The sequence below is a fragment of the Lithobates pipiens genome, unplaced genomic scaffold (genome assembly GCF_037356315.1).
Source record: "Lithobates pipiens isolate NorthernLeopardFrog02 unplaced genomic scaffold, aLitPip1_a1.2 Scaffold_23, whole genome shotgun sequence".
In the NCBI taxonomy this organism is placed as follows: domain Eukaryota; kingdom Metazoa; phylum Chordata; class Amphibia; order Anura; family Ranidae; genus Lithobates; species Lithobates pipiens.
In genome coordinates, this window is record NW_027507785.1 from 136,643,342 (window position 1) to 136,669,325 (window position 25,984).

Below are 25,984 nucleotides of genomic sequence, written 5' to 3' on the forward strand. Positions count from 1 at the left end.
GGACATCAGCTAACAGTGAGTTACCACTACTGTGCCCCAGTAATTGCCTTACTGTGCCCAGATTGCCCCCCTAAATAAAGAGTACCCGCCACCAGAGTACCCGCCACCAGAGTACCCGCCACCAGAGTACCCGCCACCAGAGTACCCGCCACCAGAGTACCCGCCACCAGAGTACCCGCCACCAGAGTACCCGCCACCAGAGTATATACAGCCACCATGTCCAGAAAGGTATGCCTCTTCTGGGGTGTACACCTAATACTCAGCCTGACCGATGAGAGCAACAGGGAGCTCTCACAGCTCAGTTCTGGTTCCGATTCTGCTTCGGAATATGAGCCCCCTGAAGGCAGCACATCGGGATACGAATTGGAGGAGTAAACAGTCAGTCCTAAAAGAAGACAGTCTGAGCACCAGGCAGCTATCAGCGGTACCAACAGCGGTAGACCCCAGGAGGAGAGGCCCGGTACAAGTACTGCTAGACCCCAGGAGGAAAGGCCCAGTGCACGCCAAAGAATTAGGGCCCAAACCCAGCTTCCAGAAGGCTTGGCAAACCCATTGTGGCTGCCTTCTACCACAGGGTCAGCCACGATCCCCCCTTTTACAGCACAGCCAGGTGTGCAGGTCAACACTGTGGGTTTTTCCGAAAATCAATTTTAATTTATTTTTCGATGAACTGGTTCAAGGCATCGTGGACCAAACCAACCTTTTTGCCCAACAACTCATTGCAGCCAACCGCAGCTCAAGCTATGCCCGTCCTTTTGAATGGCGACCCCTAACAGCAGCAGAGTCTAAACTGTTTTGAGGCCTAACGCTCAACTTGGGGCTTACAAAAAAAATTCAACGCATAAGTATTGGTTGACCAAACCCATCCATCATATGGCAATTTTCTCCTCATTCATGTCCAGGTCCCGATATGAACATATAATGCGCTCCCTGCATTTTAGTGACAACGCACAGTGCCCCCCCCCCCCGAAATCACCCAAACTTTGACAAACTGTATAAAATTCGCCCCCTAATTAAAAAATGTTCCAATACGTTTTCCGAACTTTATGTCCCTGACAAAAATATATGTGTGGACGAATCCCTGGTGCATATCACAGGCCGGTTGGGAATCAAGCAGTATATCCCCAGTAAGAGAGCAAGGTATGGCTTGAAGCTGAACAAGGTCTGCGAAAGCGCCACCAGTTATGTGTACTCATTCCGCGTGTACGAAGGCAAAGATTCCCAGCTCCAGACCCCTGAGTGTCCATCCTCCTTGGGAATAAGTGGAAAAATAGTTTGGGAGTTGGCATTCCCACTCCTCCAAAAGGGTTATCATATTTATATGGATAACTATTACACTAGTCTGCCCCTTCTCCGCCACCTGTACCTAAAAAAAACTTTGGCCTGTGGTACAACAAGGAAAAACCGAAAGGGCTTCCCACAGAGTCTTGTCACCACATCCATTCAAAGGGGGGAATCAGCAAGCCTGAGGAATGAGGAAGTGTTGGCTGTGAAGTGGAGGGATAGCAAAGATGTGTACATGATGTCCACCATCCACGATGACACCATGGTGGAACTTCACAGAAGACGCGGTCCCGTTCGCAAGCCTTGGGGGGGGGGGGGGTGGATTTAAATGACCAGATGTTGCAGCCCTATCTTTCAACAAGAAAATCCCTTTTTTGGTACAAAAAAAAAAAAATATCGCAATTTACTTTTTTCATTTGGCCCTTTTAAATTCTTTTATAATCTACCAAAAGTCAATAGAAACACCCACCACCTTCATAAAGTATATTGAAGACATTGTCACTTCCCTGATCTACCAAGAAGATTCCCCCCCGAAAGCATTCGCTCAGATTCTGGCAGCAGACTACATGAGCGTCATTTTCCAGATCACATTCCACCATCAGGATCCGGAAGACGACGCCAAAAAAAGTCGGGTGTGCACCAAAAGAGGAATTAGTTAAGACACCAGCTTCCATTGTCCCGACTGTCCCTCCCAACCTGGCCTTTGCATCGGACAATGCTTCAGACGATATCACACTCTGGAAAACTATTAGCCCCTATTTCTAATACTGCCATTTCCCCATTTTGAATTTCCATCCTGAATATTTCCCTGTCTCAACCAACCGTATCATTGTCTTCCATGTGAACTGACCTTGGCCTGTTTCTCGACTTTACCCTTTGTTCAGTAGAATGTATTTTGGCTTGTAATTGGTATGCACAGTACATGCTATGTGTTAGAAATATGAAGGGCCTTCAACAATGTGATTGGTTAGCAGGAATTTATGTGTGTAATTTATGCTCCTAAAACACCTTACGTGCTACTTGGATGTTGGGCCTCTGTATGTGGCCAGGCTGTATCAAAGTCTCACACATGTGGTATCGCCATACTCAGGAGTAGCAGAATGTATTTTGGGGTGTCATTTTTTGCTATATACATGCTATGTGTTATAAATATCTTATAAAATGGACAACTTTATGTAAAAAAAAATAAAAAAAAAATAAATAAAAATGCGTTTTCATTTTTTTTCCACAGTTTCCAAAAACATGAACCATTCAAAAGACTCATTATGCCTCATAGATTATACGTTGGGGTATTAGCTTTCCAAAATGGGGTCATTTTGTGGGCGTTTCCACTGACCTGGTGCTCCAGGGCCTTCAAAATTGTGATAGGTTGTCATCAAATGAGATGTGCAATTTATGCTCGTAGAATGCCTGATGGTGCTACTTGGATATTAGACCACTTATATTGCAAAAAAAAATAAAAAAAAAAAACGGCAGTGATTAAATACCACCAAAAGAAACTCTGTTTGTGAGAAAAAAATGATACAAATTTGGTTTGGGTGGAGTGCAGCATGACTGAGTAATTGTCAAAGTGTGAGAGTGCTGAAAGCTAAAAATTGGTCTCGTAAGGAAGGTGTATAAAAGCCCTGTATTGAAGTGATTAACCACTTCAGCTCCGGACCAATAAACACCTTAAGGACCAGAGGTCTTTTTGCAATTTCGCACTGCGCTGCTTTAACTGGTAATTGCGCGGTCATGCAATATTGCACCCAAACGAAATTTGCGTCCTTTTCTTCCCACAAATAGAGCTTTCTTTTGATGGTATTTGATTGCCTCTGCGATTTTTTTTTTTTGCGATATAAATGGAAAAAGAGCGAAAATTTTGAAAAAAAAAAGATATTTTCCTTTTTGTTATAAGAAAAATCGAATAAACTAAATTTTAGTCATACATTGAGGGCAAAATTTATTCAGCCACATGTCTTTAGTAAAAAAAAAAATGTCAATAAGCGTATGTTTTTTGGTTTGCGCAAAAGTTATAGCGTCTACAAACTAGAGTACATTTTCTGGAATTTACACAGCTTTTAATTTATGACTGCCGATCTCATTTCTTGAGGTGCTAAAATGGCAGGGCAGTACAAATCCCCCCCCAAATGACCCCATTTTGGAAAGTAGACACCCCAAGGAAATTGCTGATGGGTATGTTGAGCCCATTGAATATTTATTTTTTTTGTCCTAAGGGATTGAATAATGACAAAAAAAAAAAAAAACTTTTACAAAAAGTTGTCACTAAATGATATATTGCTCACACATGCCATGGTTATATGTGGAATTGCACCCCAAAATATATTCCGCTACTTCTCCCGAGTATGGGGATACCACATGTGTGGGACTTTTTGGGAGTCTAGTCGCGCACGGCACCCCGAAAACCAATCACCACCTTCAGGATTTCTAAGGGTGCAAATTTTTGATTTAACGCCTCACTACCTATCACAGTTTCGAAGGCCATAAAATGCCAAAATAGCACAAAACCCCCCAAAATGACCCCATTTTAGAAAGTAGACACCCCAAGCTATTTACTGAGAGGCATGTTGAGTCCATGGAATATTTTATATTTTGCCACAAGTTGCGGGAACATTACAAACTTTTTTTTTTTTGCACCAAGTTGTCACTAAATGATATATTGCTCACACATGCTATGGGCATATGTGAAATGACACCCCAAAATAAATTCTGCTGCTTCTCCCGAGTACGGGAATACCACATGTGGGGGACTTTTTGGGAGCCTAGCCACGTACGGGACCCCGAAAACCAAGCACTGCCTTCCGGATTTAAATATAAAATGCTACCAAAAAACCTGTTAGCGATGGCAGGGATCAGGCCTGACTCTGCGATCGCTGCAGTTATGTGTTTAGTGTTTTGTAAGTGACAGTGATTGATCGATACTGCACTTGGGTGGGCTGGGCAGAGGGGCAAAACGCAGGTGCTAGCAGGTATCTGGGCTGATCCCGCTAACAATGCGTTTTTTTGGAACCCTAAACTGCTGGGGACGCTAGTATAGATCTGATCAGATCAGATATTGATCTGTTCAGATTCTATAGCACTACGGGAGGTGTATGCTTTGCGTGTGGGTGTTTGCGGTACTGGCACTAACCTAGCGCTGCCTGGGGCGACGCAGACCCTGACCCTAAAACCTAATTGATATCACCCGCCGGGTGATCAGGGGGTTAAACCTTTATTGGGTAATAAATGGTGGGTGCCCTGATGCTATAAAAAACAAACTAACCAGAGTCACCCGTAACACTTATACGGTGATCAGTGGTGAAAGGGTTAACTAGGGGCAATCAGGGGGTTCAAATTTTTATTAGGTAGTATATGGGGGTCCCTGGCGCTATATAAAAACCTGACGGGGAACCTAAATAACTAACTGGCTAACCAGCGTCACCAGTGACACTTATACTGTGATCGCTGGTGAAAGGGGGTGAAAGGGTTAACTAGCAGCAATCAGGGGGTTAAAACCATTATTGGGTAGTATATCGGGGTACCTAGCGCTATAAAAACCTGGCGGTGAACCTAAATAACTAACTGGCTAACCAGCGTCACCAGTGACACTTATACTGTGATCGCTGGTGAAAGGGGGTGAAAGGGTTAACTAGCGGAAATCAGGGGGTTAAAACCATTATTGGGTAGTATATCGGGGTACCTAGCGCTATAAAAACCTGGCGGTGAACCTAAAAAAATAACTAGCTACCTAGCGACTGTAGCGACACTAATGCAGCGATCAGAAAAACGATCGCTTAGTGACACTGGCAAAAGGGGATGAAAGGGTTAACTAGCGGCAATCAGGGGGTTAAAACCATTATTGGGTAGTATATCGGGGTACCTAGCGATATAAAAACCTGGCGGTGAACCTAAAAAAATAACTAGCTACCTAGCGACACATGCAGCGATCAGAAAAATGATCGCTTAGTGACACTGGCAAAAGGGGGTGAAAGGGTTAACTCTAGGGGCAATCAGGGGGTTAAATCTTTATTGGGGGGTGATAGGGGGCTACCCTGGACCTAACACTAACTGTCCTGACAGTTTTTACTGTCACAACTGACACTGAATGCATTGATCAGTAAAGAAATGATCAATGCAATCAGTGACACTGTGACTGGGGGGGGAGGGGGGGAGGGGGGCGATCGGGGGGGGGGGAATCGTGTGCCTGTGTGTACCTACATGTCAGTGTAGTGTTGGTGCACACTTACTATTAGTCTTCTCCTCGTAGTCCGGTCAAAAAGACCGCCCCGAGGAGAATGACATCACTTCCTCCTTCCTGTGTAAACAATACACAGTGGGAGGAAGCTTCTCATTGGCCAGGAGCGATCCAGAGGGGGTGGCCGAAAACCAACGGCCATCCCCTCATCACGGAGCGCTCCTGGAGCGAACCGGACCGCCGTATCCAGCGGGAGGGGGTCCGATCGGACCCCCCACCCGCTGGAAGGCAGGCACGTACATCTACGTGATTGTGCCCGCCTGTGCCATTGTGTTGACGTACATTGGCAATACGACGGTCCTGAAGTGGTTAAAGTTCATTCTCCTGTTCCATCAAGAAAAAAAAACAGAACATTGCTAACTGCAAAAAGACCCCACCCCCCCCCCCTTTCCAATTCATTGATTTATTAAAGACCACAGCTCACTCAAAAGATGCGTGGGTTTATATCCCCACCTGCAGAAGGAGGAAGCTAGGTGCAAAAATAAAAACAACCTAAGGGGCTAAAACCCACCTCTACTAGAGAACTTTAATTACAAGCTAGTAGAACTGGGAACAAAGGAAAAAAAATATCCAACATATTCAAACTGGCTTAACGACACAAGAGGATTGGGAGCCATGACAGCTCATTCTAAAGATGTATGGGGCACCATTAGCAGTACTAGGCATTAGAGTTCAGTAAAAACCAAGAAAACAAACTGGGTAACTAGGGGAGCATGCCCTTCAATCCCAACCCAGGGAATACTTAAAATGATCCCTTGCAGGGGAGCTGCATCCACACTGCAAGAATAGCTAGTTTAATCTAGAGGAGAGGAGAAACAATTTAAATCACCTGACCCTCCCCACTGCCCTGGCTAATGGTGCTCCTCCACATTCTGGCTGTGGACTGTCCCTCAACATCATGTCCAGTGCAGAGCTGTGGACCATGTATTAGTCTCGATGTAGTCAGGACCCTGGACAGCTGGAGCATGAGAAGATACTCCAGGGATGGGTCTGGGAGAAGGCAGTAATGCATTTTCTTTTACTGGTCCCTGAGATATAAAAGCTTTTAACCCTCGCAGTACAGGCATAGTCCCACTGCAAGGAATAATTCTTTAGTTACCTGGAGTTGGGCTTTAAAAAGTGAAGTCCAGCCAAAGCTTGTTTGGCTGGGCTTCTCCTATGGTTTACAGGAGTGCAATTCGTTTTGCACTCCTGTGACCTGTTTTCAGCAAAGGGCGGATTGAAGTCTGCTCTCTGCTGACATCATCCAGGCACCACGTCATCCCGACAATGGGAGTCTGGATCTGCCAGGTGCCTTGACTGACAGCACTCTCAGCAAGCTGCTTAGAGCCTGAGACTGCCGCTCTGCCCCCTCCATAGCCCGGCACTCCAATGAGTGCGAAGGGAGATGAGCAGAGAGCTGCGACTGACAATCTACCGCTCTCTGTTTACGGAGCTCTGAAATTAGAGCGATCGTTGGGGTTCGATCGCTCGGTTTTTAGTGCAGAGGCACCAGGGGACAGATGCAGCATTGGACCTATGTTGCATCCACCTAGGTACGTAAATCTAAAAAAAGATAAAAACCCATGCTTCTCTTAACGGAAGAAATCATACCTTTCCCTGCAAAGCCTCACAGTCAAAACTGGCCTCCACCAAAGCAGTTACATCAACCATGCAGAGCTTTGAAAAAAAGGTATACCCGGATGCTTCACTGAACAGGCACGATTACTAAAGTTAGCACATGTATCAAGAATTATGTGTGAAAGGAAGGTATTATCAAAAGGAGCATTTTTAAAATGGAGAATATATATTATATATATATATATATATATATATATATATATATATATATATATTTTTTTTTTTTTTTTTTTAACAAATTTTACCTTGTACTCCTCTTGATTGCCATGAAAAGGTATGGTGGACCTATTAAAAATAATAAAGATGTAAAACAGTAGAAAATAAACTGATTCCAAATGTTAAAACCTGAGATAAACTCACTGAATAAACTGCAAGCCCTTTTCAATATCTTCTCTTCTTTTTTTCCTCTCCATAGAAACACCTGTGAGAAAATAAGCATATGGAAGATTGATAAAGTTAAGACTTCGATTGACATGATCATGCTATTAAAAAAAAAAAAAAAAAAAAAAGGTGAATGCAGAACACAAAATTACTTTCTGCCAGGGATGGAGTTTCAAGGTCTTCGTAGCTTACAGATAAAATGCGAAGCACCAAAAAAATTGCGTTGTAGAGGTCGCATGCACATTTATGTTATTGATTCGCTGTACATGAAAATAGTTAACAGGTCAAAGCCTAGCCAACGCTAGTGGCAAGAACCTGAAGATTCCAGCCTCTAGAATGGCAAGCGTGTCAGAACAGCTGCAGCTGTCCAACCCATTACAATGCAACAATGGACTGCACCCAGCCACGATCATTTGTAGATAATAAGGATGAGCTAGGATGTGTTAGCAACCCGCACGTGCAGAGCCCGCCAGGAAGTCGCCACTGTACAGTGCTAATCACAGGCAGTGAAGTATTTTCCCGATCTGTGACTGCAGAGATCGAGAAAATGTCTCACTGCCCGAGATGAGCGCTGTGCAGTGCCAACTTCCTGGCAGGCTCTGCACATGCAGGTTGCGAACACGCCTGAGCTCATCTCCTTAGTCGCTAACCCCAGGTAATCGCTGGCTGGGTGAACAGTCATGTATAACTGCTGCAACATCTGCATATATTTACATTGTCTTGAGTGTCTGCAGCGATCTTTGACTGTTCACACAGCCAGGGATTACTACGGTTGACAGATGATGGTGGCTGGGCAGTGTCAGTCGGCATCCAGCCACGAGCTGTGTAGGAGGCCAGCCAGCTCAAGCTGTTAGTGGCTCGCTAAGAGGCTGAGCAGGGTATCGTTCCAGACACCTTGTGGAACCAGACTTTGTTACAAAGACGCGGTGCCTGGACTAACTTCTGTGACGTCAGCAGAGAACGGACTTAAGCCAAACTCTGCTAAAAAAAAAAGGTCACATGAGTGCAATTCTTTTGGAAGTACAGCCAAACAAGCTTTGGCTATACTTCCTTTAAAGTGGTTGTTAAGTAGGGCTGCAATTAACGATTATTTTCATAATCGATTAGTTTGTCGATGGAAGGAAGGAAGGAGGGAGGAGGGTAATTTTGCTGCGATTTGCATTTTTACATTTTTTCTTTGGCCAATTTGTTGTTGGGCAGATTAAAAAACACAAAATGGTCAAAAGTGTCTGATCTGTCTGCCATGCTTTTCTGAAACTTCTCCATTGAAGTATATTGAACCAAAAAAACAAAATAGCAGTTATCCTTTAAAAAAAAGTCCTTTTCCAAATATGCAGCAGCTGAAAAAATCATGGATGTGAACATGTCCCATAGGAAACCATGTAAATGAACTGTAGTGCGTTTCTGTAAAAAAAATAAAAAAATAAAAGAAAAAACCCCAGGCCTGAGAAGTAACATAATGGGGTTAAAAAAAAAAACTAAATTAGTACAAAAAGAGCAAATAATCGCTACAGTAAGGGGTTCATTTTTTGCTATGGGACAGTGAAAGTAATTTTTACAGTAGCCATTTTCTCTTTGTATTATAAAGGGCTAATTTTAGTTTTTTTTTTTTAAACCCCATTATGTTAGCGGCCGATCAATTATGAAAATAGTAAATCGATTAGTTGTTTCGGCCCTATTATTAAGCCACTACGTTAGGTTTATACCATCCCCTCGGTTAGTTAACATGTGTCCTAGTGCCTGTGCTAAAGAAAAAAAGAAATGGGCAGATTTCTACTATATATATATTTTTTTTTATTTTTTTTTTTTATTTTTTTTAACAAAGCACAGACACTAGGACACACGTTCTTATATAACAATGGGGATGGTATAAACCTAACCGTTTTAGAGCAGCGGGAAGAGGAGCAGAGCGGTGCTGGTACTTGCTGACAGGCAGGGAGAGGGAGACACAGTAGGAGCTGAAGATGACAGAGGCATATAAACTGACTATTGCGTCAGGGCGCAGCAGCCATGATAAACCGTGGTCACGTTACAGGGGGGGGGGCATAGCCAGGTATTTAAGGTGATACAGAGGGCCAAATTACACAGCACAAGCACTGTATAACATGCTTCAAAGCAATTAGCGGACCTCCAGCTGTTGCAGAACTACAAGTCCCATGAGGCATACTGACAGCCACAAGCATGACACGCAGAGGCATGATGGGACTTGTAGTTCTGCAACAGCTGGAGGTTCGCTAATTGCATATCCCTGCTTTAAAGGAACAGGGTTTTGTTTTTTTAGGGTAACTAACACTTGATGAATGTCACTCAAATATTTAAAAATTCTGTTTGCTTTAACAATCAATTTTTGTACGAATGTAATTTGCTAAACAAAAGCCACATACATAGTTAGAAATTAGTTCATTTCAATCCTGCTCCTCTGAATGATTTTATCGCTACTGTCAAAAACAAATGCCAATTTGACCCCACAAATAATTATAAATTTAAAATTTCTGAATTAAAAAAAAAAATAAAAGAAGGAAGAAGACGTTGAACTTCTATTAATGTAGTAAATACAAGGTTTCTAGAGGGACTTTTAAAGCGCAATAACACCGTATTATATAAAAAAATATAAATTTTAATACAATATAGAAAAAACAAATACATAAATTGAAATTAGTACAGAAATGGTACAAGATGAAAAATACAGAATTGCAAAGTGGATGCATCAACATGTTTCGCCATACATCATAAGGCTTCTTCAGGAGAATTTATCTTGCATAAGCATATAATTACTGAAATGAATAAAAAGAAATCAAAAAACACACAGACACTAAATACAATTACCGTTTATTTTTTATTCATTTCAGTGATTATATGCTTAACGAGATAAATGAATTCTTCTGAAGAAGCCTTATGACGTATGGCGAAACATGTTGAGATGTATCTGCATTGCAATTCTGTATTTTTCATCTTATACCATTTCTGTACTAATTTCAATTATGTATTTATATGTTTTCTCTATATTGTATTAAAAAATGACCAGTTACACTTACCGGTAACGGCTTTTCTAGGAAATCTTCCAGGACGGCACACCTGAGATGACTGGTCCACCTGACAGGAAACACAATCAACAACAACAAGTTTAAAAGTTCCCACCCCTCCCTCAGACCCTCAGTTATGGTAAAGAAAAGCCCACACCGGTGTCAGAGGGAACATTCTGTGAGGAATGAATATACCACACCAATAAAACAAGGGTAGGGAAGTAGGCCTGCCGTCCTGGAAGATTTCCTAGAAAAGCCGTTACCGGTAAGTGTAACTGGTCATTTTCTCCAGTCATCTTCCAGGACGGCACACCTGAGACGATAAGCAAGAAGTCCAGGCCTACCTTTAGGGCGGGTAAACCGCTTGTAGGACCTTCCTGCCAAATCCTGAGGGGACAACAGCTCCACTCTGTAGTGCCTCAGAAACGTCCTATGGCTCGTCCATGTTGCTGCTCTGCAGATCTGGTCAATTGAGGCGCCTGCCCTTTCTGCCCAGGAGGTCGCCAGAGATCTGGTTGAATGCGCCTTAAGGCGGGCTGGCACTGGTTTACCTGCCTGCCTATAAGCAATAGATATGGTTTGTCTGACCCATCTAGCTATCATTGCCTTAGAGGCTTGTAGACCCTTTCTCTTCCCTGAGAAGGTGATCAATAAGTGACTGGACCTCCTAAAGTCTCTCACTCTTTCTAAATAGACTAGGAGACAGCGCCTGACATCTAAGAAATGGAACCTTTCCTCTTCCTTATTCTTGGGATTCTGGCAAAAAGACGGGAGAATAATCTGTGTTCTGTGAAATAACGAAGCCACTTTTGGAAAATAAAGAGGATCCTGAGTGAGGATTACCCTATCCTCTAGGATACGCATAAACGGCTCTTTAAATCAAAAAGGGCCTGTATATCACCCACCCTTCTGGCCGTAGTGATAGCCAGAAGGAAGGCCAACTTAAAATGATAAAAGTCTAACAGAAATTTGAGCCACCGGCTCAAAAGGCCCCTTTGTTAGGGCATCTAATACCAGGGACAGGTCCCATGGAGGGCAACTGACCGACCTGACTGGAACTACCCTTTCCCTGGCCAACAAAAATCTTTTTATCAGTGGCTCCTGTCCTAGCTTCCTGTCAAAAAACACGGACAGGGCTGCCACCTGGACTTTGAGGGTACTGACTGCCAAACCCTGGTCCACCCCCTCTTGAAGAAAGTCTAGGATGGTAGGTATCATCTGGAGAGCCCCCTCCTTAGACTGCCGCCAATGGGAGAAAACTTTCCAGACTTTTGCATAAATTTTTCTGGTGAAGCCTTTCCTACTGAGGAGAAGAGTGTCTATCACTCTCTCCGAACAGCCCCTGTCACGGAGTATTTCCCTCTCAATAGCCATGCTGTCAGAGAGAGACGTCCCGGGTCGGGGGGGAAAGACTGGACCCTGACTGAGCAGGCAGATGCAGTGGGGGAGCTACCGAGAGACTCTGAATGGTGGGAAACCAAACCCGCTTGGGCCACCAGGGTCCTATCAGCACCAGGTCTGTCCTTGAGTAGGTTAACTTCTGTAGAACTCTGGGAATGAGTACCAGTGGGGGAAAGGCATAAGCCAGCCTGAAATCCCACCCCCTGTACAAGAGCGTCTATTCCTTCTGCTTCTTGATCCTTGTAAAGGGAGAATAACCTGCGGACCTTCGCATTCCTCCGGGAAGCGAACAAATCTATTTCTGGCTTGCCAAAATGTCTGCACACCAGGAAGATTTCTTTGCTCAATCCCCATTCTCCCTGAAGGATGGGCTCTCTGCCTGTAGATTGAGTGAGCCTTTTATATGAATCGCTGACAGTGAAAGGACCTTCCTTTCTGCTTCCCCAAGGATTTGTTGTGCTAACTCCCTCAGTTTGCCCGACCTTGTCCCCCCTTGGCGTTTAGGTATGCAACCGTGACCAGGTTGTCTGAGAGGACCTGAACCTCTCTGTCCTGCAGCTGCTCTAGGGCTTTGCCTACTGCCAGAACCTCCCTGAAATTGGAGGATTCCCTGGCTTGGCTGCGGTTCCAGGACCCCTGGGTATATCGCTCTCCCAGATGAGCCCCCCAACCCCAAGCGCTGGCGTCCGTGGTCAAGACCAATGGGTCTACCTGGGACCAGGGGCGACCTTTCAACAGATTGTGTGGGTCAAGCCACCACTGCAGAGAGAGAGAGACCTCCTCTGTGAGAGACACTCTCCTCTCCAATGTTTCTCTTTTTCCTCCCCATGAGGCAAGTAGGAAGGCCTGAAGCTGCCGAGAATGTAGTTGTGCCCAGGTTACTGCCGGTATGCAGGCGGTCATGAGACCCAGCAGTCTCATTATATATCTCAGAGAGGCTTCTCCTCTTTCGAGAAGGGTGACAACCGCATTCACTACTGGACCTTCACTACCTTTTCTGTTGGTAAGAATACCCTCTGTGCCTGCGAGTCTAACAGGTAGCCTAGGTATAGTTTGGACTGAGATGGTGTCAGTGAGGACTTCTCCCGACTGACCATCCAGCCCAAGGTCTCCAGAGTCTAACACGATGTCTCTGTCTATCACCGCTTGCCTCTGATCCACACTGTAGATCAGCAAGTCGTCCAGGTAGGGTATTAATCCTATCCCCTGCAGGTGTAGGTATGCTACGACTTCGGCCATCACCTTTGTGAATACCCTTGGGCTTGCCGCCAGCCCAAAGGGAAGAGCTCTGAACTGCCAGTGTTGTACCTTCTGCTGTATGCATACTGCGAAGCGTAGGTACTTCTGGTGTTCAGGAGCAATGGGTACGTGTAGATATGCGTCCTTCAGGTCCAGAGTGACCATAAAATCTCCTGCCCGAAGAGGTTTTCTTACTGAATAAATACTCTCCATTCTGAACCTCTTGTGAAGTAAGTAACGGTTGAGTCCTCTCAAATTTATTATTAACTGAAATCTGCCTGAGGGTTTTGGAACCACAAACACGTGTGAGTAAAAACCCTGGGACAACTGACTGGCTGGTACTTGAGCAATAACCCCTTGCTCTGCCAGCTCCTTTAAATTTCCCAGTAACCCCTCTGCCCTGGCTGAGTCCCTGGGAAGAAAAGTAATAAGAAAATTCTGTGGGGGAAGACTCTGAAATTCCAGTCTGTACCACTCCATTAAGAGATTTAAAATATATGGACTCTGTGTAATCCTTTCCCACTGGGGAAGGAAGTCGCTGAGTCTTGCGCCTACCTTTACGGTGGCATCATTTGCCTTCTTTCTGAGAGGCTCCGGAACTGGAGAAAGGAATTGCACTTTTTTCTTTCCCCTTTCCAAGGTTCCACTTCTTCCTCTGTTCAACTTTCCCCTTATGATGAGTCTTTGAGTGGGGACCTCGAAAAAATCTCTTACCCCTTTCCCTCTTGGGCCTCACAGGGAACTTTTCCCTTTTCAGTAGACCGGGACAGGACCTGATCTAGCCCTGACCCAAACAACAGGGAACCCTCAAAGCGAGACTTGGAAGTGAAATCTCCATCCCAGGTCTTTACCCATAGGGCCCTCCTGGCGGAGTTTAGAAGTGCTGCTGAGACTTAGATGTGGTCCTAACAGTCTCCACCGCTGCATCTGCCACATACGCTACCGCTTGACTGATTACCTCCAGCGAGTCTACAATTTCTTTAGTCTCCTTACTCCGGGAGACATGATCCATCAATTTGCCAAGCGTCTGCATTTCTGGCTACACAGGCAGAGGCTAGGGCCGGCGCCATCGCTGCCGCATTCGCCTCCCAGGCCCTTTTGAGTAATGTCTCAGACTTTTTATCCATCTGATCCTGGATGTTTCCAGAGTCTTCGAAGGATAAATCAGACCTCTTAGACACCTGTGCTAGGGCTGCATCCAAACGAGGAGTTTTAAAAAATTTCTCCTCATCATCCTTAAAGGGACACCTTCTCTTCCAAGCTTTCAGTTTGAGGAGCTTACGTTCAGGTTCCTTCCATTCTCTGAGGACTATATCCTTCAGAGACTGGTGGATGGGAAAGGTTCTGGCCTGTAACCTTCCTAGGCCCCTATACACCCTATCCTGTGCTGAAACCTGAGCAGAGGGGACCTGGATATCTTCTGAGGTGTAAATGGCCTTTAATAGGCCTTCCATGTCCTCAGTCGAGAACAAAAGCCCCCTGGCTATTCTGGTCTGAATCTTCCTCCCCAGTACTAAAATCTGGGACCTGACCTTCCTCCACCTCAAACAACAGGGAGACCTGGCCCTGGGAACTTACCGTATAAGATGTGGAAAAGTTTTTCCTGTGAATGAGGGGTATCTCTCCCAGAAGGACCCTCATCCTGACTCTTCACTAGAGTAGTTTGGAAAGACTGGAGGGTGGCTAACATCTCTGACTGTAAAGCCCTACATTCTTTCACAACCTGGGCGGTCTCCTTGCCTGCAAGCTTAAAGATACATCTAGCGCAGAAAGGCTTGCTGTGGTCTTGTGCCAATTTAGAATTACAATAACCACAACGCCTGGCGCCATTTTTTGGAGGTCCGTCGCCCGGAAATGATGTCGGGCCCTCCCGCCGGACTTCCAGTCTTGCGCAGTGATGCTGGAACGCACGCCGGCGTCCAGAGAACACTGCACCAGCGAGATCTCCTCTATCCGGAAACTCGATACCCGGAAGTGACGCGTCCTTCAACGAACTTCCGGACATGCGCAGTAGTGCTGGAACGCACGCCATCCGCGATCAGCACTGCTTGGAAAGATGCAGCTCACCGCACTCCACCAAGAAACACAGTTCTAGGTAAGGCACAAACATAAATGGGGAGCAGCACAATTAGGACAACTCCCTTGTTCCATGCAGCTGAAAACAAGGCTTTCCTGAGGAACGACCTTGAATGAGGATTACCCTATCCCCCCCCCCCAGGTGCCCCTGGGGGTTACACGAGACTATCACAGACCCTGTCTGTCTGAGTTCCAGGGAAAATAATCCTGTTTAGAGAAAAACGGGGTCCCAGACCCCTCAGAAAAACAAAAAAAGGAGAAACTTGGTTTCGCTGCCATCCTGTGGGAAACACAATCAAGAACTGAGGGTCTGAGGGAGGAGTGGGAACTTTTAAACTTGTTGTTGATTGTGTTTCCTGTCAGGTGGACCAGTCATCTCAGGTGTGCCATCCTGGAAGATGACTGGAGAAATTATATTTTTTATATAATACAGTTTAATTGCGCTTTAAAGGTACCTCTAGAAACCTTGTATTTATTGTATAGATAATGGGATGTGGTATTAAAACTAGGTTTCAGTATTTAAGCTCGTTTTTAATATTTGTTCTATTAATGTAGGGTAAATAAAACTTTTAGCTGCCTGGTAAATTTTTATTTAAATTAACAATATATGTATAAATATAGCATCTACTGAACCAAAGGACTGTAGTCCTTTTCTTCGTCTCATGATAAAGGTACTAACTGTAAACATTTAGTTGCAAAGCTGAATATTTAGCTGCCCTGGCTAAGAATATAAAAAAAGTGAATCCATCTTTTAAATCGGTATGTAACAGAAATAGAATGGAACATGTCTCTTGAAATATTTTCCTGTACTGTACCATTTATTTATTGTTGACCTGCATTCAGAAAAATCCTGACCTTGCTAATATTTTTACCATAAACGTCAGAAACAAATATGGACATACCCGTATATACTCGAGTATAGGCCGACCCGAATATAAGCCGAGGCCCCCAATTTACCCCCAAAAAAACTGGCAAACTTATTGACTCGTGTATAAGCCGAGGGTGAGACATGCCTGTCCATCCCTGTGTGTGTGTCCGTCCATCCCTGTGTGTCCGTCCATCCCTGTGAGTCCGTCCGTCCCTGTGAGTCCGTCCGTCCCTGTGAGTCCGTCCGTCCATCCCTGTGTGTGTGTGTGTCCATCCATCCATCCATCCCTGTGTGTGTGTGTGTCCATCCATCCATCCCTGTGTGTGTGTGTCTCCATCCATCCATCCATCCCTGTGTGTGTGTGTCTCCATCCATCCATCCCTGTGTGTGTGTGTGTGTGTGTGTGTGTGTGTGTGTGTGTGTGTGTGTGTGTGTGTGTGTGTGTGTGTGTGTGTGTGTGTGTGTGTGTGTGTGTGTGTCCAGCCTACCTGTGTCCCGAGCCTCCGTCCCGTGCCTTGCCTCCGTCCCGTGCCGTGCCTTGCCTCCGTCCCGTGCCGTGCCTTGCCTCCGTCCCGTCCCGTCCCGTGCCGTGCCTTGCCTTGCCTCCGTCCCGTGCCAGGATCGCCGCTCTTCGTCGGCGCCTCGGCGGCCATTCTAAAATTCAAAAGCCGCGCCTCCGCCTTCGCCTGTGATAGGCGGAACACTGAATTTCCCAGCAGCCTGTGTTCCGCCTATCAAGGACATCGTCTCATCCTCGTCCGTAGTACGAGGATGAGACGATGTCCGTGATAGGCGGAACACAGGCTGCTGGGAAATTCAGTGTTCCGCCTATCACAGGCGAAGGCGGAGGCGGAGGCGTGGCGTTTGAAGGGTAGAATGTCCGCTGTCTGTCTGCTCGACACGCTGATCGAGCAGGCAGACAGCGATGACTCGAGTATAAGCCGAGGGGGGCACTTTCAGCCTCAAAAAAGAGGCTGAAAATCTCGGCTTATACTCGAGTATATACGGTATATGCACCAAATTAAAAGAGCACAGTATCAGAAAAATGTTGATCACAGGAACAAAAACTAAATAAAAAAAAAATAAAAAAAAACACATACAACCCCACACAACATTACCTTACAGAGACCACAGAATTTATAGCCACACTTGTAATACCGAATGATTTAAATGCTTGTAACACTATCTCACCTCCCCAAACTTGATCATATGTTGTATTTGGCAGCTTGGTAACTGGAAACTTAATTCTACCCTGGGTTCCAAAATTTATGATAGGACTTGGGTTAGGAACTACTGTATCAAAGTTTTCTCTAGTTGGAAGCTTTACTAGACTATCGGTTTCATTTTGAACAGTTTGGTGGTACTTAACACTCTTATTTATCATCTGCACCCCTTTTATAGGTAAAGAATCCTTTGGTGAGGGAAGTGAATCCTTTGCAGGTAGGATGACTTTTATCGCCGAAGGGATCAGCACATTTGGCTGCTTTTCTTCCTTTTCAAATGGCAAGGCGTTTGTTTCTGGAAACAGTTCCTTTACAGCTTGTAATAACTTTGCACCTGGCAGAACCTTTGATGGTGGAGGCAGCTTCTGGCAAACTAAAGGAATTTTTGTTAAAGGCGGCTTCCTCATAGATGGCAGGCCCTTTTCCAGCAAAGAAAGTTCCTTTGTAGGTGATGCTTGTAATGAAGGTTGCTTTACAACAAGTGGTGGCTCCCTCGCTTGTAATGGTTCCATTGTACCTGGTAACATTTTGGCTTGCTTAGATGGCGCCATTGCCAATTGCAAACCTCCCTTTGGTGGTGGCTCCTCTGCAGAACAAAATACCTTTTTTTCTGAAAGCGGTTTTACAGCTGGCGTCTCTTTGGTAAGAGCAGGGGGGTCCTTTAAGAGCATCTCATCTGTAGACACCTTTGGCCGGAGTGGGGGCCCCTCATTCACAGATGGCGGGTCCACTTCTACAGATGCCATTGCTATATTACTCTCTTCTAATGGAGTTATCATTATCCAATAACCCAATGGGCAATCTTCACAACGGATAAGGGTTTGGCAGGCTTCGCTGTCAATGTCCCCTTCAGCTTGTACAAGCAGAGATTGGTAAACACTGTCAGCAGATTTCACAGCATCAACAATTTCTACTAGGCCCCGATTCAATGTTCTAGCCATAATAGCACATATTACTCCATCAGGCATTTCTGCCGGAACACAGCTAACAAACACAGTTCTTTTCGGGTCAGCATTCTTTTGTAGACACCATTTATAAGCTCCATGTTCTACACCTCTCGAAAGCAGCTCACTCAGTAAGCCAAATACTACTTGTTCTGCGGCTGTACCCTCAGTCTTCGGACCGCGAGATCGCTTTTTCTTTCCAGACTTTTTAGATGACATTTTAATAATATCATAAACCAAGATCACAGCTTTGCTCTAAGACACCACAGTTTAGAACGAGACACATCTGTGATTTCTTCTGATAGAGAGCATAATGATCAGCACAGTCTGTTCAGTAAATAAAGGGGAAGAAAAAGAAGCGTCAGCAATCCTGTTTCTTTAAGGCCTTTGATGTCACATTCATCTAAACATATAACAGTTTTTTTCAGTATGACTTTTGATGGACTTGCAGCTAGTTTTTACACGCTCCCAAGTCTGTTTCCAGGTTCAGTTCATTAGAGCACCGGCTTCCCCTAAGCCCGAATACGAAGAGAACGCTGCAAAACCCAGTGCCAGCTGCTCAGAAAACGAATTGCCAAAATCCACATCCAACAGCGAAGCTCCATCGCTACACCAACTACAAACACATTAGCCAAACTACTAACGTTAACACCCCTCAGCCGGAGCCATTCTGCTGAAACGCCAGAGGGCAAACTTCCTTAACCGAGCCTAGGTCACGAGCGCCATTTTCTTAAAGACTTTTCCTCCGTTTAGTATTGAAGCTCGTTCTCCGAGCTTACAGCCAAGCAATGGAACATTACCGAAGACAAGAAGCTACAGCATATATCTTTTTCATCTATGTTTCTAGTACTAAAATAAATAGAACTAAAGCTATTCATAGCTGACAACACAGGAAATAAACTCAAACTCCGCCTTTATTAACAGAACTATCTACCTAGCAACAGCCGATTAACCCCGAACGGTCCAATATCAGCGTGTTTTAAATGCGAACCTTTAATAAGTAAAACGCAGATCGCCCATTACACTGACACTCATCGATAAGTAAAGTCTACGCAAACATCGCACGCTGTGTCATCTTCCATACACAGCTACGTTATTGTGTACGTGTATCTAAAAAAAAATGCCTTCGGAAGCTTTTACAAGATGACGTGCCTTCAATGTGTTACTCATCACATCCTACACGCTGTCAATCAGCACAACATGACAGCACGTGGGCAGCCCAGGATACTGAAACTTCTGTGCACGCTGCTTCTAAACTTCCCGATGTGCAGCCTATGTCCTTACCCTGCTGTGTCCTCCACTCTCCGTGCTGTCTGCATTTACTTTTCCCTGACTGTCGCAGGACAGCACCCACCACCACTTTCGTTTCGTTTCCAGTTTCCCCAGTGGCTCCGCCTAGATCACCCAACCCGGTGTTGTAAAATTTCATGCGACCCGTGATTTTCGCTCACCCCGTCACTTCCGGTGAGGCTACGTCATTCGCACAGCTGACGGCGGGCCTTTACTGCGCATGTGTCAATCCCCTGCCCTTAACAGCGCATGCGCTGTAGATTTATTCTCACGGTGGAGAAAAATTATAGCCTCGAGTGGGCGGAGACTTGCGGGTGGGCGGGCGGAGCTGAACAGATGCTCAGGACGTCAGCAGCAGCCCCGCCCACCCTAATAACATGCCTCTGAATATTAAGTGGTGGTGAAAAATCATACTCAAGTGGGCGGAGATTTTCTCCAGGCGGAGGCTTCAGGAAAATGTCTCCGGAATCAGGGACAGGTGTGAATAGAGACGAGTCCTGGAAGATGCTGATAAAAGGGACATTGGTGGAATGGAAGGGGTTTGGAGAGGAGGTGGGCAGAGGAGCTGTTTTGGTCTAAAGCAGCAAAAGAATCACAACTCCCAGCAGGTGAGGGGGGGCTGAGTTCTGGAGCTTGTGGGCTTTGCTGGGACTTTGTAGTTCAGTTCTAGGTGGAGGAAGGATACACAGAGCATGCTGGGATATGTAGTGCTCCGGTGTGGGGGAGGGGACATGCTGGGATATGTAGTGCTCCGGTGTGGGGGGACGGGACATGCTGCGATATGTAGTGCTCTGGTGTGGGGGAGGGGGACATGCTGGGATATGTAGTGCTCTGGTGTGGGGGAGGGGACATGCTGGGATATGTAGTGCTCCGGTGTGGGGGAGGGGACATGCTGGGATATGTAGTGCTCCGGTGTGGGGGGACGGGACATGCTGCGATATGTAGTGCTCTGGTGTGGGGGAGGGGACATGCTGGGATATGTAGTGCTCTGGTGTGGGGGAGGGGACATGCTGGGATAGGTAGTGCTCTGGTGTGTGTGTGTGTGTGTGTGTGTGTGGGGGGGGGGGGGACATGCTGGGATATGTAGTACTCCTCCAGTGTGGGGGATAATGTATAGATTGATGTCGGTGTCCCCGTCTCATCTCCTTCCTGTCTCCTCTCTCAGGCACCATGCTGTACGAAATCTCCAGGATCATCCAGGGCGGCGCTGCCGTCTGCCGCCACGCCTCCACCGCCGCCGCCGCCAGGGTAGAGCATGAACACCTATTCCCTGTGAGTACTGATTGGTTGGGGGAGGGGTTAACCGCCTGGAGTGTCCCCAGTGGGGGAGGGGCATGCCACCTAATGTGCGCGCTCTGCTGCCGGACGGAGCCCCATAGACACTATGCCTCTCTGGATATAAATTTGGATACATTTGTAGCCATTCGGATGTATCTGAATCTCGGAGATGAAATGGTAACACATTTTTGTTGAAATTTAATTTACGTTCATCGTTTTCTCACCCATTCCAAATTATTTATGTACGACTTGGATTCGGATCGTTTGGGGGGAGGGGGAGAAACAAAAAGGTCAACCGATTCGAATCCTGTGTCAAGAAATAGCTGGTTGCTAAAGGGGGGGGGTGGCCGCCGCCGCCTCCTTAACAACCAATGAGTCATCAGCTGTCAGCGGGCTTCCCTACTGGCTGAAATGTAAAACACCCCACCCCCTTTGTGACATCAACAGCCCAGCGTTACCTGGTTGGTGATGTCACAGGGGCGGGGCCACCCCTTAGCCATGTAAGAACCGTCGGACATTCAACAGCGTGGAGCGTTCGAAAGGGGTTTTTATTTATTTTTAAATTTTTTGGGGTGGAAAGGGTAGGGGTACTACGTACCTCATACTCATTCACATAGTTGGAGGTAGTGTGGGATCTGGGGGGGACTCCTTTGTTTTTTTGCCAATACCCCCCCCCCCCCCCCTTTCCTTGCCTGCCCCCCGGTCTGCATCGGATAAGGGCCTGGGGGGGACTTTTTATTTACTATTTTTGATCTATGTACACCATACTCATTCACATAGGTGGGTAGGGCGGGATCTGGGGTCCCCCCCCCACAACCACCAGCCAGGGTTGTTGGAAAGAGGCCCTTGTCCCCATCAGCATGGTGCTTAGGGCAGGGCCCTGGTATGGTGACCTGGTATGGTTTGGGGTGGGGGGGCACTTGCTCATACACCCCCCCTTCCCCCTTTCCTGGGTTGCATGCTTGGATAAAGGTCCGGACCCCTATGCTTTTTTTTTTTTTTTTTTTTATTCCTCTTCCCCATCGGGGGGGGGGGGGGGGGGGGCTGGTGCCCATGCAGGGTTGGTTGTTGGGGGGGGGGGTTTGTTTTTTTTTCCAGGATTTTCTATTGCCAGCACTCATTTGTTTTTACGTTTCAGCTGTCAGTGGGGAATCCCGCTGACAGCCAACGAGTCGTCGGTTGCTAAGGACGTGGCGGACGGCGCCCCCAGCCCGATCCTTAGCAACCAGCTATTTCTTCACACAGAATTTGAATCATTGATCGTGTGGTGTTTGTGTTTTGTTTTGGGTTTTGTTTTGTATTGTTTTTTGTTTTTTTTATTTTTTGTTTTTTACGAGTTCAAATTGTTTTTCAAAAAATTGTGGAATCCGTCAGAAAATGAATAAACAAAATTAAAATTTTTAACTAAAATTCTGAAACCAAAATTTGGTAACGTAAGAAATTTGAATGTTCTGCACACACCTCTAGTGCCGCTCACACCCTGACCGCGGGACGGTGATCGCTGTCAGTGGGAGGTGATCCCAAACATCTGCTTCCTATAGGCTGAATATCCACCAAAGACTCCACCCAGAATGTCTTCTTTTTAACCCTCCCAATCATAGAAAAGCCAAAGCGAAGGGCACAGGTCTGACATCTGTTTATTTATTTATTTTTAAATCTGCAGGCCGCCCTCCAACCGCGGGACTACGCCGTGCCCAACCCCACCTGGAACCCCGAAACCAAGAGGCTGTACGAGGAGCTGAGCCGAGACCCGAGCTGGAGGAGACTTCCCTCCTACGAGGAGTTCGCTGGCAGCAGATCGAGTACAAGAATAAGAATAGTGTTTGGCTGTGGTGGGGGATGACATTAGAGTGTAAGCTCCTCTGGTGACCTCTGACCTCCTCCTGTACAGGTATGAGCCTGGAGGCCGACGGGGAAACTCGTTTCTTCACCAGGAACCTGGATCAGGAAGGAATCGGCTTCGAGTATTGTATGTTCTATAACGAGGCGGAGAAGAGGACAGTCTGCATATTCCAGCCCGGGCCCTATCTGGGGGGCCTCGCAGGGTGAGCGTTATTTTCTTTTTTTTTTTTTTCTTTTTTTTTTTCTTCGCAGAGCCTACCCTAACCAGAATCCTTTGGTTCCTCGGGCTCTCCTTGTTCTCCTTCCACCTCTCGCGTCCCCTCTTGCCTTCTTCTAGGTACACACACGGGGGCTGCATCGCCACCATCGTAGACTCCACCGTGGGGGCGGGAATTGTAAACGGCATCGGACCGGCTATGACCGCCAACCTGAACCTCGACTATCGGAGGTAAGCGCCCAGGGGGGAGAAGAGGACCTACCTGACACTACATGGTTGTCAGGAGATTGTACAATCGATGGCCGGCGGTGATGATGTGGTAGTGACAGGGGAAGAATAATATTGGGGAGACTCTCGCGGGGGGGGGGGGGGGTAGGAGTTGTTGATGTTCTGAAGCTGTGATAGCAGAGAGGTGTAATGAGGTTCTCTTTGTGTCTGTAGTCCGATTCCTCTGGGATCCACAGTCCTCATAGACAGCCGAGTGGAGAAGGTCGACGGTCAGAAAGTCTACACCAGATGCCAGGTCCGCAGTCATGACAGCGCTGTGCTTCACAGCGAGGCCACCGGTGAGGACTACTGCTGGGAAATCTTCATTCTGTAACTCCATTCCTTCCTCTCTTGTCTCTCCTGTCACTCATCTGTGGTTTCTGATCTGTCGCTCCTGTCATTGCTCTTCTGTCCCTCCTCCTCTGCCATTCCTGTTTCTTGTCTGCTGTTCCTGACTCTGCTCCTTTGTTGCTCCTCTGCCGGTGCTGGCGTTGCTCCGCTGCCATTCCTGTTTCTTGTCTGCTGTTCCTGTTGCTGCCCCTCTGCCATTCCTGACATTGCTCCTCTGTCCCTTCTTGTTGCTGCTCCTCTCTCCTTCTTGTCTGCCGTTCCTCTGTTGCTGCTCCTCCTCTGTCTCTCCTGTCATTGCTCCCGACGTTGCTCCTCTGCTGTTCCTCTTCATTGTCTGCTGTTCCTGACGTTGCTTCTCTGCCGTTTCTGTTATTGCTCCTCTCTTCCTCTGTCATTCCTGGTGTTGCTCCTCTGTTGTTGCTCCTCTGTCCCTGCTGTTGCTGCTCCTCTCTCCCTCCTTCTCTGCCGTTCCTAGCATTGCTCCTCTGCCATTCCTCTTGTTTCTTGTCTGTTGTTCCTGTCGCTGCTCGTCTGCCGTTCCGGTCGTTGCCAATCCTGTCATTGCTCCTCTGCCATTCCTTTTTGTTTGTTTCTTGTCTGCTGGTCCTGACACTGCTCCTTTGTTGCTCCTCTGCTGTTCCTGTTGCTGCTCCTCTGCCATTCCTGACATTGCTCCTCTGTCCCTCCTTGTTGCTGCTCCTCTCCTTCTTCTCTGCCGTTCCTCTGTTGCTGCTCCGCCTCTGTCTCTCCTGTCATTGCTCCCGACGTTGCTCCTCTGCTGTTCCTCTTCATTGTCTGCTGTTCCTGACGTTGCTTCTCTGCCGTTTCTGTCATTGCTCCTCTCTCTCCCTCCTCTGCCATTCCTGGTGCTGCTCCTCTCTCCCTCTTTCCCGTTCCTGGCTTTGCTCCTCTGCCATTCCTCTTGTTTCTTGTCTGCTGTTCCTGTCGCTGCTCCTCTGCCGTTCCTGTTGCTGCTCCTCTTTCCTTCTCTGCCATTCCTAGCGTTGCTCCTCTGCCACTCCTGTTTGTCTGCTGTTCCTGTCACTGCTCCTCTCTCCCTCCTCTGCCATCCCTGTTGTCTGCTGATCCTGTTGCTGCTCCTCTCTCCCTCCTTCTCTGCCATTCCGGTTTCTTGTCTGCTGTTTCTGTTGCTGCTCCTCTCTCATTCCTCCTCCTCCTCCCTCCTCTGCCTTTTCTGTTGCTCTTGTTGTTGTTCTGACAATTTACACTTTTTTTTTTCTCTCCTCCAGCTTTGTACGTTATGTTGAAGTCAGGAGAATCTGAAGCCCGACTATAATTTGCACATCTCAGACCTCAGGAAATGTTACAGATTCTGTTGGTTGGCAGCTGCACTTTGTACTGTAATGTATCCTGTCTGTCACTAGAGGGCAGCAGATCCCGTACCATAGAAACCCTCCTGGGAGAACTTTTTTATAATGTACTCACCGCTCTCTTGGATTGATCTTTTGTAGCGGTCCCTTTTTTCTAGGTGCAATGACCTCAAACCCGCCCCCACCATGTACCCGTTTTTGTACAGCCCTGTTCTTTGACTCCTCCCAACCAAATGTAATTAATAATCGTTCATAATTATTGTATGTGACGTTTATTTAAACTGAATAAATACAGAAAATATTTTCACAGCATTTCAAGTGTTGCAAATACCTTCATTGTATCTTCTTCATCCTGGGGACCGTTCCTCCTCTCGCTTCATCCTCGGGACCGTTCCTCCTCTCGCTTCATCCTGGGGAACATAACTCCTTTTGCCTCTTCGAGGGAACCATTCATCCTCTCTCCTCATGCTGGGAACCATTCCTCCTCTCTTCTCACCCTGAGGACCATTCCTACTCCTCATGCTGGGGACCATTCCTCCTCTCCTCTTCTCACCCTGAAGACCATTCCTACTCCTCATCCTGGACACCATTCCTCATCTCTCCTCATCCTGGACACCATTCCTCATCTCTCCTCATCCTGGAGACAATTCCTCCTCTCTCCTCATCCTGGAGACAATTCCTCCTCTCTCCTCATCCTGGAGACAATTCCTCCTCTCTCCTCATCCTGGAGACAATTCCTCCTCTCTCCTCATCCTGGAGACAATTCCTCCTCTCTCCTCATCCTGGAGACAATTCCTCCTCTCTCCTCATCCTGGAGACAATTCCTCCTCTCTCCTCATCCTGGAGACAATTCCTCCTCTCTCCTCATCCTGGAGACAATTCCTCCTCTCTCCTCATCCTGGAGACAATTCCTCCTCTCTCCTCATCCTGGAGACAAGGATCCTGGATGAGGAGAGAGGAGGAATGGCCCCCAGGATGAGGAGAGAGGAGGAATGGCCCCCAGGATGAGGAGAGAGGAGGAAGGGTCCCCCAGGATGAGGAGAGAGGAGGAAGGTTCTCCAGGATGAAGAGACACAAGAAAGGGTCTCCAGGATGAGGAGAGAGGAGGAATGATC

The 25,984-nt window shown here is 46.7% G+C and overlaps 2 protein-coding genes across 8 annotated transcripts in view; one reads left to right on the forward strand and one right to left on the reverse strand.

Annotated features, from left to right (window-relative positions):
• The window catches only part of ZC3H7B (zinc finger CCCH-type containing 7B), a 624,860-nt gene extending 605,157 nt beyond the window's left edge, over window positions 1–19,703 (reverse strand). For 2 of the 7 annotated variants that reach the window (XM_077452415.1, XM_077452414.1), the window contains exons 1-3: window positions 17,318–19,571; window positions 7,499–7,559; window positions 7,384–7,423 (exon numbers count right to left, since the gene is read on the reverse strand). In XM_077452415.1, the coding sequence (XP_077308541.1) occupies window positions 7,384–7,423; window positions 7,499–7,559; window positions 17,318–18,512 (1,296 nt within the window). In that variant the 5' untranslated portion in view covers window positions 18,513–19,571. The other 5 variants (XM_077452411.1, XM_077452416.1, XM_077452410.1 and 2 more) reach the window with 5 other exon arrangements.
• A 177-nt stretch (window positions 19,704–19,880) lies between these two features.
• LOC143927924 (acyl-coenzyme A thioesterase THEM4-like) lies at window positions 19,881–25,195 on the forward strand. The gene is made up of 7 exons (XM_077452417.1): window positions 19,881–20,061; window positions 20,749–20,855; window positions 22,525–22,663; window positions 22,753–22,906; window positions 23,041–23,151; window positions 23,362–23,486; window positions 24,789–25,195. Exons 1-7 carry the CDS (start codon window positions 20,040–20,042, stop codon window positions 24,833–24,835), a joined length of 705 nt encoding a protein of 234 aa, XP_077308543.1. The 5' UTR covers window positions 19,881–20,039; the 3' UTR covers window positions 24,836–25,195.
• The last annotated feature ends 789 nt before the right edge of the window (window positions 25,196–25,984 follow it).

What these genes read in the sequence shown, in the direction of transcription:
- LOC143927924 (XM_077452417.1), top strand. Translation starts at nt 20,040, where the DNA reads ATGTCTCCGGAATCAGGGACAG. An exon ending in AGCATGAACACCTATTCCCT is followed by an intron (nt 20,856 to 22,524) that starts GTGAGTACTGAT and finishes TTAAATCTGCAG; the next exon opens with GCCGCCCTCCAACCGCGGGA. An exon ending in GCTTCACAGCGAGGCCACCG is followed by an intron (nt 23,487 to 24,788) that starts GTGAGGACTACT and finishes TCTCTCCTCCAG; the next exon opens with CTTTGTACGTTATGTTGAAG.